We start from the raw sequence: 16,356 nt of genomic DNA, 5'->3' as shown, positions 1-16,356 counted from the left end.
AGAAAATAATTAATTTAGTAGTAAAACAAAAAATGAGTCTAAACAATGGGCTTTGTTCATAAATAAGCATAGAACAAACTTTAAATTGTTTTGGTTTTTAAGAAGTAAGTCAAGTTTAAAAAAAAAATAGAATGAATAAAAACATTCAGTCATAATGAAATGTATAAAAAGGAAAGGCAGTAGGTTGCTGATGTTTTAAAGCAAATTAAAATGATATATATAAAAAAAGAAAGGAAAGACTATGATGAGGAAACTATATACATTTTTTGGAAATGTAAACGATTTAAGAGTGATGAGCCTGAATTAAATTGTGGACTACATTTAACATTAAGATTAATTAATGAGAAACTAAAGTTAAAGACGTAAAAGTATTACAATTGGTAACAAAGTAACACATAGAATTTTTAGTAATTTTTTTTTATAGGTATCATGTAGGTGTAGGGGTTATATAGAATGATCGAATTGAACTTATTTGATTGTAAATTTGTAAATATGTTTCTTATGTCTTGTGTAAATAAAAGTATCTTTGTTTTTATCATGTAAGATTCTCAAAATTGTTGAAGTTGTATACGACAGTTTTTTTTCCCTCTTTTGTTTTTTGTTTTAACCAGATAATTCGATATTTAAGAGAACGTATTGATTTTACCTAGAAATTGTTTTATTAAAATTTGCTAGGCTTGAATAACCCAGTGAACTAAAGGTGATTGAACAAACGATTGATAAATAAAAAAGTAGTAAACAATATTTAGTTTTTCTGAATTGGGATAAGTTTATCAGTGGGTTAGGTGCGATCTTCATTTGAATAGCCATATTTTGTACTGTTAAATTATTAAGAATATATCTTGGTTAGCCAAAAAGAAAGGTGCGAGTTCTGGTTCTAATGCCACGAACGATGGGTACCAAATGGTGACAACGCAAATGGTTTGGACAGAAGTACCTGATTCCAGAGAGAAGATTCCCTCTGCACCATTACTCAAAGACGATGCAAGACCGAAGACCGATGCGACCAGTCTCTTGAGAAAGATGTACCCAGAGCTAGATACGTCGACTACTTCGTAAAAGGACTGGATTGTAAACCATACAACGTAGACGACCGAATCCACTAGCAGAAGACGAACCGTGTAAATAATTTTAAAGTGACCCTATGAACTGTGTAAATAGAATTGTATAAACATTTGCGTTCCTACCCAGTATTGAGGAACAACTTACTATGATGGTGATGGAAATAAAACATGAACTATGTATACCGAAATATTGAACTTATGATTCGAATGAACTATGTGTAAATATATCCAGCTATTGGACTTGATGAATGTGATGAACTTATTATATCATGATATTGGACTTATAGAACTTTATAAACTTTAGATATGTGGTGATGGTTACCGGAAACCTTACAATAAACTATTAGAATAACCTACAGGAAGAAAAATACCGTATTTTATTGAACTTTCGTTCTATTTTGGATGGAAGGCATTATGTTACACAATTGTGTTCCATACGTTAATCATCAGGAAGTAACTAAATACAGCAAATCCGAAACGATTACATGTAACCTTTAGACACTTAATAACAATCTGTACGAATATTATAGACATATACCCTGCAGCCAATAAATGACCATGTCTATAGTGAAATAACATGTATCCGTCAGGGGTTAATTGCATAGTTTGACAATTAACCACAGAATAGTATTACTCCACAACCAGACTACTACGCAACCTGCCAACAGCTATGGGTCATAGTTTAAAGATGATTAATGGCCCACTGAACTATATAAGATCCAGCTTTGGACTCGAACGGGGATAGATTTGTACAGATAGATTCTGACAGGAGATTTCGCCAAGGTCTCCCCCTTGTGGGTAGGCTGGAATTAATTCACTAACCATCCGAATTACTCAGTCAGGACCGAACAGTTATACCACTATACGATCACGTGTCCGTGTGACGATTTACTGAACTTTCAAACAATTGAACTTTAGAGACAGTTTATGAACAATCGAACATTTGATCTTTAGAAACAGTCTTAACTTTGTAATTACATAATAAAAATTATTTATCCACTTAATGACTTCGTTACACCATCAATTCAAAAAAATTTATAGCCAAAAGAAGGATATTGATCAGAATAATGTAGGATCGACTAAACATCACATATGTACTTCTACATATTGTTTTTTAGAGGAATACTCATTGATTTTGATAATAATAATAATATTCAAGATAACAGAAGCACAAAGGGTACATGGATACAATCTTTATATACACTCATAGTAGAGAAAGCAGTTTTTTGTGTCAAGTACAATGAAGAAAATAAAGTCTGCTGTCAGTTTCTGGTGGGAAACAAAAAACAATTGAACAAATTTCAATTTCTTTAATTGCTGCTGTTACCTTGACTTTTAACATTTCAAGTCGTTTGACTTAAAAAAATCAACAGAGTTCTTTTTCATCCCAAAGGCACATTATCCACCAAAAAAAGATAAAGATCTGATCTATAGCTTGACATCATTGTCAAATTAACTATCTACTAAAATTTTTTAGTTGGCGTCTTTGTTAGATTTGTTTATATGTTAATTTGAATTTTTTCGTCAGTTGTGTATTATGTCTTTGATGTATGTTTACACAGTTTTGGCTGCTGGGTCCCAATTATTGTCGCATTAATCTATTATGTCTATTTGGGTTGCTCACCAAATTTTGTCAATATAGCGAAACTTTAAACAACTGTCATACAAGTGGGAGGTTTAGCTAGCTATAAAACCAGGTTTAACCCACAACTTTCTTCAGAAAATGCCCATACCAAGTCAGGATTATGACAGTTAATTTTCACTTGTTCCATTGATTGATAGCGTTTCATTTTGTCAGTTTTTATTGTTTTTCCCTTTTTGAATTTGTCTTGGAGTCCACGTAAACAAGGATATAAATCAGAGTAATCAAGAAGGCACAGGAATCAATTGTGTATGCTAGCTCACAAACAATGCATAACTAACTAACCAAAGGCAACAGTTGTTTACTGGTGTTCAAATTTCATAAATCCATTATCAAAGAAGATACAAGTCAAAGTAACAAACAAAAACTGAGAACCATGACTACTCAAGAATATATGTTTGCACATAAAATGTCATCACAGAACAGCAATGAAAAAAAGCTTAAATTAAAAGCTTTTATTATGGATTCGTTATTAATTGTGGCATACCAGTTTTCAAGGATTTCAGGGGTATAGGTGAACCACGTATTTAAAAGTTCAATGAAGTACAAAATTTCTATTAAACTTTATGAAGACTTTGGCAACACCACGAAATCAAATGTGCACAAAAAATTGAAATTTTCCCTAAATCCACTAAATTTGTTACAAAAAATATACGAATCCTCAGCCATAAGATACTGTGAGATATTGTATACTCATACATCTCCCTAACTCATGCTTCTGACTGAAACAAATACATGCTTCCAGCAAACAAAAAGTAAAGCAGTGGGATAAATAATGTCAAACAAATCACTTTCCTGAATCAAGTTTTGTTTCCTATCTCATGAAATCACTTTAATTTGTAATAAATAAGTAAATGAAATAAATCAAATTATGAAGGAAAGTATTTCTATGTAAACAAATACTTACCATTACAACCATTCATTTCTGGGATGGCATTTTTCCCTAAGGTGCTTCCACTATTTGGACAAGGTTCACAGTTAGTTTTGTTTTTCCAGTAATGATCTTCTGGACATGGAGTGCAGGTGGGTAAACCATCAACAGAAATAAATCCGACTGGACATACAGCTGAAAATGAAAGAACAGAGTTCCAATGTCCCCCACTTGGCACACATTTTATCTATCCAAGTGCAATAACTAACAAACACTTTTTTTTTGTTCTTTAAAACTTTTTTCAAATATCTTAGAGAAATGATGGCTTGAGAGCAAATACAATGCAATTTCCAATATAATTAATATTTCCAAGGGGCATAACTCTTTTAAACTATATGATCGGCACTGATTTTTAAACTTGTCCAAGACATTACTGATATAAACCTTAGATGTAAATTTGAAAAAAATATACACATGAGAGCCCTAACAATAAAATTTTCTATATAATTCATATTTCCAAGGGGCACAACTCTTTTAAAAATAGATGATCCGCACAGATACATGAGTCTGAGACATTGCTGATATAAACCTAGGATATAAGTTTTATAAAAATCTGGCAAGAATCGTACATGTGAGAGCGCTAACAAGACCGGACGAATAGACGGACGCCCAGTATTTTTATGTCCCTGCAACGAGTTGTGCAGGGGACAATAAAGATCTGTATTCCTAACAAGGTCATTACAGCCTTCAACAATTAGCAAAACCCATACTGCACAGTCAGCTATAAAAGGCCCCAAAATGACAAATGTAAAACAATTCAAACGAGAAAACTAGCGGCCTGATTTATGTACAAAATAATGAACAAGAAAACATATATGATATACAACCACTGAATTGCAGGCTCCTTCCTGACTTGCTACAGACTATGAAGAAAATAAAGTCTGCTGTCAATTTCTGTAAAATGGTAGGAAACAAAACAAAAATGCACAAATTGTAGTCTCTTAATTACTGCTGTTACCTTGACTTTGAACTTTTGACTTAAAAATCATACATAATAATAATAATCTAGTTTACATTTGTTTGAAAAATAACACAGTTTATAATACTACATGTTGACTCGACAGGGATAAAGAGACAGAATATGTGAAATCCTGGTACTTTTTGTCAAGCATCCTTAAGTCAAGTAGTTTTTCCAGTCTTCTGGTTTAGCTGAGACTACTGGAGTAAAACATAGGACTACTAGTACTGCTTTAACTTATGTATTTATTTTGAGTGTTTTCAGATGTATAATTAAGTTTCAAACCTTTGAACACATGCTCACTTGGGCATATGTAAACAAAATGCTTTTGTTCATTGGTAGACAAGGGTTTTTTAATCTGTCGGGCTACGGATCCACCAACCCTATTTTTCCAATTTTTATAAGAAAAAAAAATTGACATTTCATTCATTTCATTCTTTTTTATTCCCACTGACCCTAACAAATACATTATCCCTGAAATATAAATAAAAATATCTGCTTCGTAGCATTTTCATGAAATCAAATGCTTTAAACATTAACAGAAATAATTACCAATTATGTTCTTAACAAATAAAAATCTAAATAATAATCTGTAGTTTGCATTTCTAAAAATAGACAATCAAATGTTGTTTGCACAAATATTTTTGTGGATCTAAAACTGTGTTAAAATCCAATTACAATAAGTTTGTTTTCTTTTTTTGTCATAATTCTGCAAGATTTTTTCTCTCATATATGAAATGGACCCGTCCAAACGTGAAAGACATCAAGTTAAAAGTATCAAAGAGATATTCACAATTAATTTGGAATCTTCATAGATTAAAAAAAAAAGTTTGTCCATTTATGGATATCAAAAACGGGGTTGCATGACAAAGGATGAAACCGATATCCTTGTCTTTCCAGTGGATGAGTCATCACCATTTTTGAGACGAATGGTAAAGTGTTATTTATGTCCGATGTATTTGCAATTTTAATTTCTCATGTTTTTGTGCTTGAGGCTCATTATTTACCATGTTTCCGGAAAGTTTATAAAAAAACAACATGTAGCTGTTTTTTCCTTGTTCGTGAAATGGCTATTTATTTTCCTCTTTATCCGTGGACATACCCCCCTTTTTACAAAATTATATGACGATGGCATGCATATACTTACTGGGATGTGATGACATGATTAATGCAGTAAATTTACTCCTCAACAACATTTGTATGTTTCCGCAATAAAGTTTATCGACAGGTTGTAGGAATTTCTATGGGCACCAATTGTGCCCCTTCAATAGTAGACTTGTTCCTGTACTGTTATGAATTTACAGTTTATGGCCAAACTAAGTAATTTTCTGAATATACTGCCATTTACCCTAAGGAACTTACTTCAAATAAATGAATTATTAACAGCAATAACTGTCCTTTTCTAGATTTAGAAATTTTAGTTTTACACAAGAAACTAGACACAAAAATTTACGACAAAAAGGAAGATTTTTCTTTCCCTATTGTTAATTTTCCTTTTTTGGATGGTGATGTTCATTTGGCACCGTCTTACGGTGTTTATATATCACAACTCATTAGTTATGCCCGTGTCTGTAGTGATGTTTTGGATATCAATCAGCGTAATCTATGTATTACTGGCAAATTATTAAGTCAGGGATCTCTTTACCACAAATTACTTAAAACATTTACTGAATTCTTCCAAAGATACAAAAATATGGTTTACAAATTTGGCTGTACCTTATTTTTAACGGAATTGTGCATCCTGATTTTTACGGGAATGTTGTTTACCACGCTAGGAAATTTGAATACAATACGGTTAAACTTATCAATCCTTTAAATAAACTTATCCTTAAAGGTTATCAATTCAACACTGTAATTAGATCTTTGAATAATGTTTTTATTGGTATAAATATTGATTTTGTTATCAGTAAATTAAAACCATACTAAATATTATTGTGGTACACATATGCACATTCACAGTACTACAATCTGTTGATACCTATATTTTAGCATTGCACAAGGTCATGTTTTTCTCTTGACTGTTAGTGAAGTCTTTACACTAAATCCATTGGATGATGGATGTGTCCTAATTGATATTTTAGTCTTAGATATATGGCACTCGCAAAATAGTTTAAACCCGCAATACTCTATATGTGCCTGTCCAAAGTCAGGAGCCTGTAGTTCAGTGGTTGTCGTTGGTTTATGTTTGTCAATTTTGTCTTTTTGTAAACTGTTTTGTTACAAATTCTGCCGTTAGTTATCTCAATTGAATTGTCTCATATTTTTTGTGCCAGGGCTTTTTACAGCAGACTATATGGTTTGGGTTATTCTCATCGTTGAAGGCAGTATGGTTGCCTATAATTGCTTACATCCACTTCATTTGAACTCAGGTGGATAGATGTCTCATTGGCAATCATATCACATCTCCTAATTTTTAAATTGTATGTTGACAACAGCTGATCAATAATTTTTGGAACTAAAATTTAAAAAATGTCAAAATAGCATACCAACAAGAATGTGTCCCTAGTACACGGATGCCCCACTCGCACTATCATTTTCTATGTTCAGTGGACCGTGAAATTGGGGTCAAAACTCTAATTTGGCATTAAAACTAGAAAGATCATATCATAGGGAACATGTGTACTAAGTTTCAAGTTGACTGTACGTCAAAGTCATCAAAAACTAACTTGACCAAAACTTTAACCTGAAGCGGGACAGAGGGACGGACGGACAAAAGGACGAACATTCGAATGAACGCACTGACCGAAAAACATAATGCCCCTCCACTATCATAGGTGAGGCATAAAAATATTGTTCGTAAGCTGAAATATATCTATATTTAATACAGATTTCTCTCTTGTAAGATTTTTTTTTTTTTCAAACAGACCGACTCAACAAATTAATAAAAACCCTGTTCTTAGTTTTAATACTTTTTTTTTATTTTATTCAGTATCAATATCATGAATATTGTTGAGATAAAACTCAATCATTTATTGTGAATATTTTTTACTTGCAAAACATTTAAACATCATGATAAACAACTTAAAAAGATGGATCAATGTGCTAAAGTTTTATATGTCAGCGACTGTTATCACATAAAATCTTACAAGAAAAATTCGTAAGGGTTCCGCGGAACCCAGTGTCTCGCCTACTTTTGCTGTTAATCGCAGGCTCAACAAAGATGAGGAAAAAAAATAATAACAATATTACTTTCGATACAATCTTTTGATTGTAAGAAGCTTCTGTCCCAATTTGGTAAAAATCCAGGATAGTTTATGAATCTAATAAATGTTTTAAATCTTTAACTGCAGACTGTATGTAATGTTAACTGGAAGAAAAACTAAGTCCATTTATAAGTAAAATACGGATAAACAGGTACAAAATTTTTTTAAATTTCCTTCAAGATACTAGCTTTTGATCATAAACAAGCTTCCGACCAAGTTTGGTACAAATCTAGGATAGTTTAAGAAAGTTATTAAAATTTTAAAAACTTTAACCACAGAGTGAATGTAATGTTTCCTGGCAGAAAAACTAAGTCCATTTATAAGTTAAATACGGAAAAAATGGAATTTTGTTTTTTACAAATTTACTTCTGGATACTATCTTATGATCATAAACAAGCTTCTGTCCAAGTTTGGTAGAAATCCAGGATAGTTTAAGAAAGTTATTAAAATTTTAAAAACTTTAACCACAGAGTGAATGTAATGTTAACTGGCAGAAAAACTAAGTCCATTTATAAGTAAAATACGGAAAAACAGGATTTTTTTTTTAACAAAATTTAATTCTGGATACTATCTTATGATCATAAACAAGCTTCTGTCCAAGTTTGGTAGAAATCCAGGATAGTTTGAGAAAGTTATTAAAATTTTAAAAACTTTAACCACAGAGTGAATGTAATGTTTCCTGGCAGAAAAACTAAGTCCATTTATAAGTAAAATACGGAAAAACAGGATTTTTTTTTTTACAAAATTTAATTCTGGATACTATCTTATGATCATAAATAAGCTTCTGTCCAAGTTTGGTAGAAATCCAGGATAGTTTAAGAAAGTTATTAAAATTTCAAAAACTTTAACCACAGAGTGAATATTTGTGGACGCCGCCGACGGAATGTAGGATCGCTATGTCTCGCTTTTTCGACAAAAGTCGAAGGCTCGACAAAAATACTTGCAAGTTTTGAGATAAGATTTTTTGTAAAAAAAAACAAAGAGTGCACATGCTGAATTTGAAATGTGTGGCCTACTTTACATATGATGATTGTTGAAAGTCTATTATATGAAGATTTTATATAGACTTACATTATCAATGATACATGATAATGAGGTCAAGATCAGAAGAACCCTCCAGACTACATTGTACACCATGGAATCATTGATTTCCAGACACCAAAAATACTTGACCTCTTGCTTATTAAGTATCTGAGAAACAGTCATAATCATGAAAAAATAATATTAACCAATGAACCATGAAAATGAGGTACCATTCCTGATACATTTGTGTAAATTAATTTATGTAAGCAGTTTATCTGGATCAGTTTATAATTACCCACCTAAACATGTAGTTTTGTCCTCCGATGGAACAGGATTGTCTGAAGGGCAGTCCAAACATTCATTCTGACCAAAGTTACTCTGGAACTTTCCATCTGGACAAATATTACATTCATCACCACTTCCAGAATATGATCCTGGAGGACATGGAACTGCAAAATAAACCAAATACAAATAAGAACAATTTTTATTTTCTTTACTATTTAAATAAAATGATAGACATGGTCACCACAAAAGGCAAGATTGTAAATATTTCATTAACTTCTAAATATGTTACACTGTGGCCTGTGCAATATATACAATTTCCAAGCTACCTGCATTGTTATTTGATTCATTTGAATACTAGTCATTTAGAAATATTATTGTTATCTGAGTTGATTCAACAACATTTTTAAAGGTTACAATTTTTTCCTACCTTTTTGTGTGCACTGTTTTTTTCTCTAGAAATAGTGTCATTTATCTCATTTTTCTTAAGGTATACTGAAGTTGAGCTAATAAGCCCTTACTTCTTTTTCATTTGCAATATACTTGTACATACATTGTTGTGTAGAAAAGATAGTACATTTTCCTAGAATACCAGTAAAATATTAAAGTAGGACAAAGAAAGACATTTATCTGATTCCATCTGAAAAATTAACATGATTTGATAACTTAACTAGATACTCTTAAGAGGCAATGTTGCTCCTGTAGGTCTATGTGCATATTCAACAATGGATAGACTCTCTCCAACAATTAAGAATGAATAGAATTCATGACAAAAATCTCTTTTTTATTGATCTTGTATTGCTGATCATTTTGTCTGTTTAGTTTCTCTCTATCTTCTTTAGTTTTTGCTAAAACACAAAAGAGGGTTATAAAATAATTCTAATTTAAGGGCTTCTTCTTCCAAATAAGGGAGTAGACTCTTAGGTAGGAGTTTAAAGCTTCCAGGAACTTGTGTGCTATGTATATATGAACTAAATTAAAGTTATAATAAGAAAATAAGACGATGGATAACAAGTGATGAAAAAATCTCACTTGGCCCTTTGGATGTTTCTAATAAGAACGATCACATTTCAATACCTTGCTTTAGATGTGTAACCAGAGAGCATGATTTTCATTATAAAATCACTTGCCTCTTCCTGGACTCGAACACGGGACCTTTGTGTTACAAGGCAGCGTGCTAACTGACTGAGCAAAAGAAGTACTTCCCTAGCTCAACCAAAAACCGCTGGCTAAGTACCGACTACATATACTAAGGCAAGCAACCCCGTCACACTTCTCCCACCTCAAGAATTATTACACTATATTGACAATATCTTCAACACTTCCCTATCGATACAATGTGGTTTTTTAAATTGTTGAAAGCCGTAAGGTGACTTTTTATTGCTTTTATCTTCGTCATTTGAACAATGGTGGATAGTTGTCTCATTGGCAATCACACCAAATGTCCTTATTTTTATATAATCCCAATTACTTTAGAACTGTTTCACATTTTGTCATGTCGGGCCCTTTTAAATAATTATAACTATGTTTAAGCTGTGTTCAGTCTAATGGTACATGAATTATAGGACTAATGTCAGACAGAGATGCAAATTAATTCTTTTATCAGATTAATCTTTTTTGTTTCCAAACATTTCTCAAAGTTATTTACTGGAATACTTTTTAAGATGCTATTTCTTGATTAAGAAGTTTCTGTCCACGTTTCGTCCATTTCAAAAAGCAAATATCTTAATAAACTATTTTACAATTTACCAGCTTTATAAATTTAATGATTAATATCATAGCATTGGGTAAACCCCTTGGCTATACCTGAACTTGATTGCTTAGTTGTGAATGATTTCACAACGTGATTGCGATTAAAACTTATTTCAACGTAATTTAGGGCCATATTGGCAAACAGGTTGTGTGCCATTAAAAAATCAAGGTTTATAGCTTTTATTGAAAAAACAAGCACACGGACCCCTAGTGTTTTCTTTTGCAATCAATCAAGTACTGTTTCAAGAACGCTCCGCCAAAATTTCAAGAAAAAATCAACAATAGAATTTTTTTGGCACTTCTGTGAAGACTCAAAAATATTGTCAACTTCTTTATTACACTATAGTAGTAAAAATTCGGGAAATAATTATTGGGTTAAACCTTAACCTTGTTACAGCATGTTGTTGTCATGGATCACGGGAACATTTTACAAATAAACTGTTATCACAGAGATATGTCTCGCCTTTTTGTAATTTTGATAATGCAAATGTTGAAATTAAAATAGCAATTAACTTTAACATGTAAGTTATGCAAATATTCAAAGTCAATGAACTATGACTGAAGGTACATGGTTAAACAATCTTCATGGAATGAGATGTGCCAATGCTAATACAACTGCATACCATTGACTTATTATAAGTCATTCCCTTTAAACAAACCTAAACACAAACATTAACTTGTAAACTATGTAAAAGTTTCAAAGTCAATGAACCATGATCAGGGGTGGGGCTATATAATCTCCATGGAAACGATACTTGCAAATGCCAATAAATTTGCATACCAAATATCATTGACTTATTATTAGCAGTTCATCTTAAACTGATCTAATCACAAACTAATACATGTAAACTAAGCAAAAGTTTCAAAGTAAATAGACCATGACAGGGATGTCATTAGAAGCCGGCAACCAGCGAAAATTTCCGATAACTCGAGCTGTCACCGCTGGTTACTTTTTCTCTTACAAAAAAAAATAAATGAGAGAAAATCGAGTATTTCTCATATCAACAATGACAACGTAAACGTACAGTGCGTATATATGGATAGCTACACAATTTATTGTAGAGCTACGGAGATCTGTTCATCAACATGTTTCTGTTTTATGATTGAATAACCTCAGGTTTTTTCGAGTTTTGTTACAAATGTTGTGATGAGTTCCAATAGAAGTTATACAAAATATAATTATTTTCCTCCTATGAATTCAGGAGCACCGGCTCTGTTTTCACGGATATATTATAAATGCAAATTTTTGACTGTACCTAAAAGGGAATGTTTATATCCGAACTAGATTAATAAAAGCATTAATCCAGAAAACAAATGAATTCCTTAACCACATGTTCCTTTTGAAAAACAACAATGTCACATGATTTCTTTTGGCGGGAAAATACTAGGGAAAACCTAAATAACTGACAAACATTGTCAGGTTATTTATAGACAGTTAGATCAACAACTGAGATAGGAGTTTCATTATCTGAAAACTCATTTAAAGTATGAAAAGAGTTAAACTGGATATATATAATTCCATTACATTATTGTATTGGAAAAGAGGGGAGTTAATTTAATAAAATTCTATATAACAAATATGATTTTATAAACTGCTAGATAGGCTTAATTTGGTTGAAATGACTTTAAAATTATATGTGACTAAATGTTATTTTTATTATTAATTTCTTTATCTTTTTTACCATGTTGTTTTCCATAAGACAATTTAGATAAAATTTGTTAGAAAACTCTTTAAAATAATAGAATTATACAATATCACATGAAAAGCAATATTATATGTGGATTCCTGAAACCTGTTTGATATGTTCCTATGAGTGTTGACAACTAATATATAGGACCAACTACAAAATGTGTTAGACCCCCCTTTTCAAATTAGCTATATATGACAAATACATGTAAGGCATATAATTAATAATTAATGCTCAAGGAACGATTCACAACGCAACACAAAATCTCTGATTTGATGAACTTTCTCCCCTAGCCTTGATTTTCATTCTGTGGTGAACCCTGGATTATCCAGTAGCTGTAGTCAGCTGTAGCACACAAACAGCGGAAACATCTAATCTGGACTTAGTTCAGTTGGAATATGACAAGGCTGTTTGTGTGTTACAGTTGACTAAGTTTGCTCAAAAGGTGGTAAGTGGAGATGGGATAGTTGATGATTTCCAGTATGATAATGATGATGATGATGATGTTGATGATGAAAATAATTTTGATGTTTGTGATGATTATTAATTATGATAATTAATTGTCCATTGACAGTGTTCTCAAGAAATATAATTGAATCAATGATGGCAAATTTTGCATGAAAATCTAGTTTCACTTGGAAGTTGTGTCACATACTAAATATTTGAAATATTCAGCCATAAACTGCATGCATTGCATTAAAATTCGTAAGGGTTCCGCAGAACCCAGTGTCTCGCCTACTTTTTCTGTTAATCGCAGGCTCAACAAAAATGAGGAAGTAAATCAATAAAAATATTCCTCTTGATACTATCTTTTGATTGTAAGAAGCTTCTGTCCAAGTTTGGTAAAAATCCAGGATAACTTATGAATCTAATAAATGTTTAAAAACTTTAACTGCAGACTGAATGTAATGTTAACTGGAAGAAAACAAAAATTTCCTTCTAGATACTAGCATTTGATCATAAACAAGCTTCTGTCCAAGTTTGGTACAAATCCAAAATAGTATAAGAAAGTTATTAAAATTTTAAAAACTTTAACCACAGAGTGAATGTGTTGTTTCCTGGCAGAAAATCTAAGTCCATTTAAAAGTAAAATACGGAAAAAATGGATTTATTTTTTAACAAAATTTCCTTCTAGATACTAGCTTATGATCATAAACAAGCTTCTGTCCAAGTTTGGTAGAAACCCAGGATAGTTTAAGAAAGTTATTAAAATTTTAAAAACTTTAACCACAGAGTGAATGTAATATTTCCCGGCAGAAAAACTAAGTCCATTTATAAGTAAAATACGGAAAAAATGGAATTTTATTTTTACAAAATTTACTTCTGGATACTATCTTATGATCATAAACAAGCTTCTGTCCAAGTTTGGTAGAAATCCAGGTTAGTTTAAGAAAGTTATTAAAATTTATAAAACTTTAACCACAGAGTGAATATTTGTGGACGCTGCCGACGCCGCCGACGACGACGGAATGTAGGATCGCTATGTCTCGCTTTTTCGACTAAAGTCGAAGGCTCGACAATAATAAAAAGGAAGAGAGCTCAGATTTGTAAATTTGGAATGTCAAACCTCAGAATCATTTTCATCACCATATCAAATTTATAACAACATTTTGTCAACTGTTTGTTCTTTTGTTAAATTGCATTAAAGAAATAAAATCTTAATACATATGGTGGAGATATAGTGCCTGAAAAACTGCCACAATATAAGTAAAATTAGTAGAAAAAAAAGGGTCTTTATCTTGAAAAATTTCTTAAAATATGAGAAAAAAAGTACAAAAATAAAGTTTTCAAATTATGAAATTAGGTGCCAGGAGAAAGCTAGAATGCATATTTTAACACCATTTACCCCCATAACTTCTGGCGCCCTTGAGCGGGCCCCAGACCCCAGGCCGTATACGAGGCGGGAGACTCCCTTTGCGAGTCTAACTTTTCTCCTGTAACTTACCTTAATTCTCCTAGAACTTCAAAACATAATGACATCCCTGCATGAATGATGGGGCGGGGCCATATAATCTCCATGGAAATGAGATGTGCTAATGATAATACAACTGAACACCAATTAACATTGGCCTACCACTAATGGTTCCCCTTGAACTGACCTAATCACAAACTAATACATGTTAACTTAGCAAAATTTTCAAAGTCTATAGACCATGACTTAAGGGGCGGAGCCAAATAATCTCCATGGAAATGAGATATGCCAATGCTTATGGTACAACTGCGTACCAAATATCATTGACCTACCAATTGTGGTTCCCCATAAATTGACCTAATCACAAACTAATACATGTTAACTATGAAAAGTTTCAAAGTCAATAGACCTTGACTGAGGGGGCGGGGCCAAATAATCTCCATGGTAATGAGATGTGCCAATGCTAATTCAACTACATACCAAATATCATTGACCTACCACTAGTGGTTCACCATGAACTAGACCTAATCACATACTAATACATTGTTGACGCTGCCGCCAGAAACAGCATACCTATGTCTCGCTTTTTGACTCCATCAAGCGAGACAAAAACCCTGTTAAATTATGACTGTTCGTTCAAAGTATTGGTACTTTCCTTAAAAGTCCTTAATCATGAAATTTCATGAAATTTCAGGATTTTCCTTCAAATATGCAAATTTCGAACCAAAATATCTCAAAAGTAAGTCATGAAGGTAAAATTTTCTTTGCATATTTCAAAAGTACACATTCAAATTGACCTTCTATCAAAATTTCAAGAAATCAAAGTGCTGGATAGCACTTGTGGAAAGTTTGCAACGGTAGATGTGTAATATTTCAAATAGGTTGTAAATGTGTAGATTGGGTGTTAAACTTTTTTTCTGACTTTAAAAAAAAATTACTTAATACAAGAAATAATTGTAAAAGAGGGACGAAAGATACCAGAGGGACAGTCAAACTCATAGATCGAAAAACAAACTGACAACGCCATGGCCAAAAATAAGAAGACAAATAGACAAATAATAGTACAGATGACACAACAAAGAAAACTAAAGACTAAGCAACACGAACCCCACCAAAAACTAGGGGTGATTTCTCAGGTGCTCCCGAAGGGTAAGCAGATCCTGCTCCACATGTGGCACCCGTCATGTTGCTTATGTTATTACAAATCCGGTAATTGGTCTAATTCGGTAGGTCACATTTGTGAAAAGGGAAGGGTATTGTAGTTACGACATAAGGAACATATCTGATATCATCTGTGAAACAGTTATTCCATAACGGTCAACTAACATGATGCTGTTATGAAGTCTCCCAAACAAAGCTCCAATAATTAGTCATTCCCAGGAAGGGAGTGGGAATGACCCAAGGGGATTCGCCTTTTATTTCATTTGATTTGTTTTATTGTCCCATACAAGAATATGTATGGTTTCGGGGTGGGGATCTTGACCGTTTAAAAGTTCTCAAAACAGGATGGGGTGGGGGTGACACCCAGGGACTCCTCCTATATTTCATTTGATTTGTTTTATTGTCCCATACAAGAATATACATGGTTTAGGGGTGGGGATCTCGACCGTTTACAAGTTTTCAAAAAGAAGGGGGGTGGGGTGACCCCTGAGGACTTCCTCTATATTTCATTTGATTTGTTTTATTGTCCCATACAAGAATATATGTGGTTTATGGGTGGGGATCTTGACCGTTTACAAGTTCTTAAACAGGAAGGGGGTGGGAGTGACCCCAGGGGACTCGCCTTTTATTCATTTGACTTGTTTTATAGTCCCGTACAAGAACATATATGGTTTCGGGGTGGGGATCTCGACCGTTTACAAGTTCTCAAAACAGGACGGGGTGGGGTGACACCCAGGGAC

The 16,356-nt window shown here is 32.6% G+C and overlaps 1 protein-coding gene and 1 long non-coding RNA gene across 2 annotated transcripts in view; one reads left to right on the top strand and one right to left on the bottom strand.

The window, feature by feature from the left end:
• LOC127710082 (uncharacterized) overlaps positions 1-16,356 on the bottom strand; it is a 467,780-nt gene that overhangs the window by 264,612 nt on the left and 186,812 nt on the right. Inside the window, exons 28-29 of the mRNA XM_052215826.1 lie at positions 9,121-9,270; positions 3,614-3,772 (exon numbers count right to left, since the gene is read on the bottom strand). Coding sequence (XP_052071786.1) covers positions 3,614-3,772; positions 9,121-9,270 — 309 coding nt within the window. The remainder of the gene's footprint in view (positions 1-3,613; positions 3,773-9,120; positions 9,271-16,356) is intronic.
• LOC127710106 (uncharacterized) overlaps positions 1-16,356 on the top strand; it is a 137,278-nt gene that overhangs the window by 19,321 nt on the left and 101,601 nt on the right. The gene's annotated exons all lie outside the window — the stretch shown is intronic.

Source organism: Mytilus californianus, unplaced genomic scaffold, assembly GCF_021869535.1.
Source record: "Mytilus californianus isolate M0D057914Y unplaced genomic scaffold, xbMytCali1.0.p SCAF_7, whole genome shotgun sequence".
NCBI lineage: Eukaryota > Metazoa > Mollusca > Bivalvia > Mytilida > Mytilidae > Mytilus > Mytilus californianus.
The sequence above is the reverse complement of the archived record's forward strand: the minus strand, read 5'-3'. Positions and strand labels throughout refer to the sequence as shown.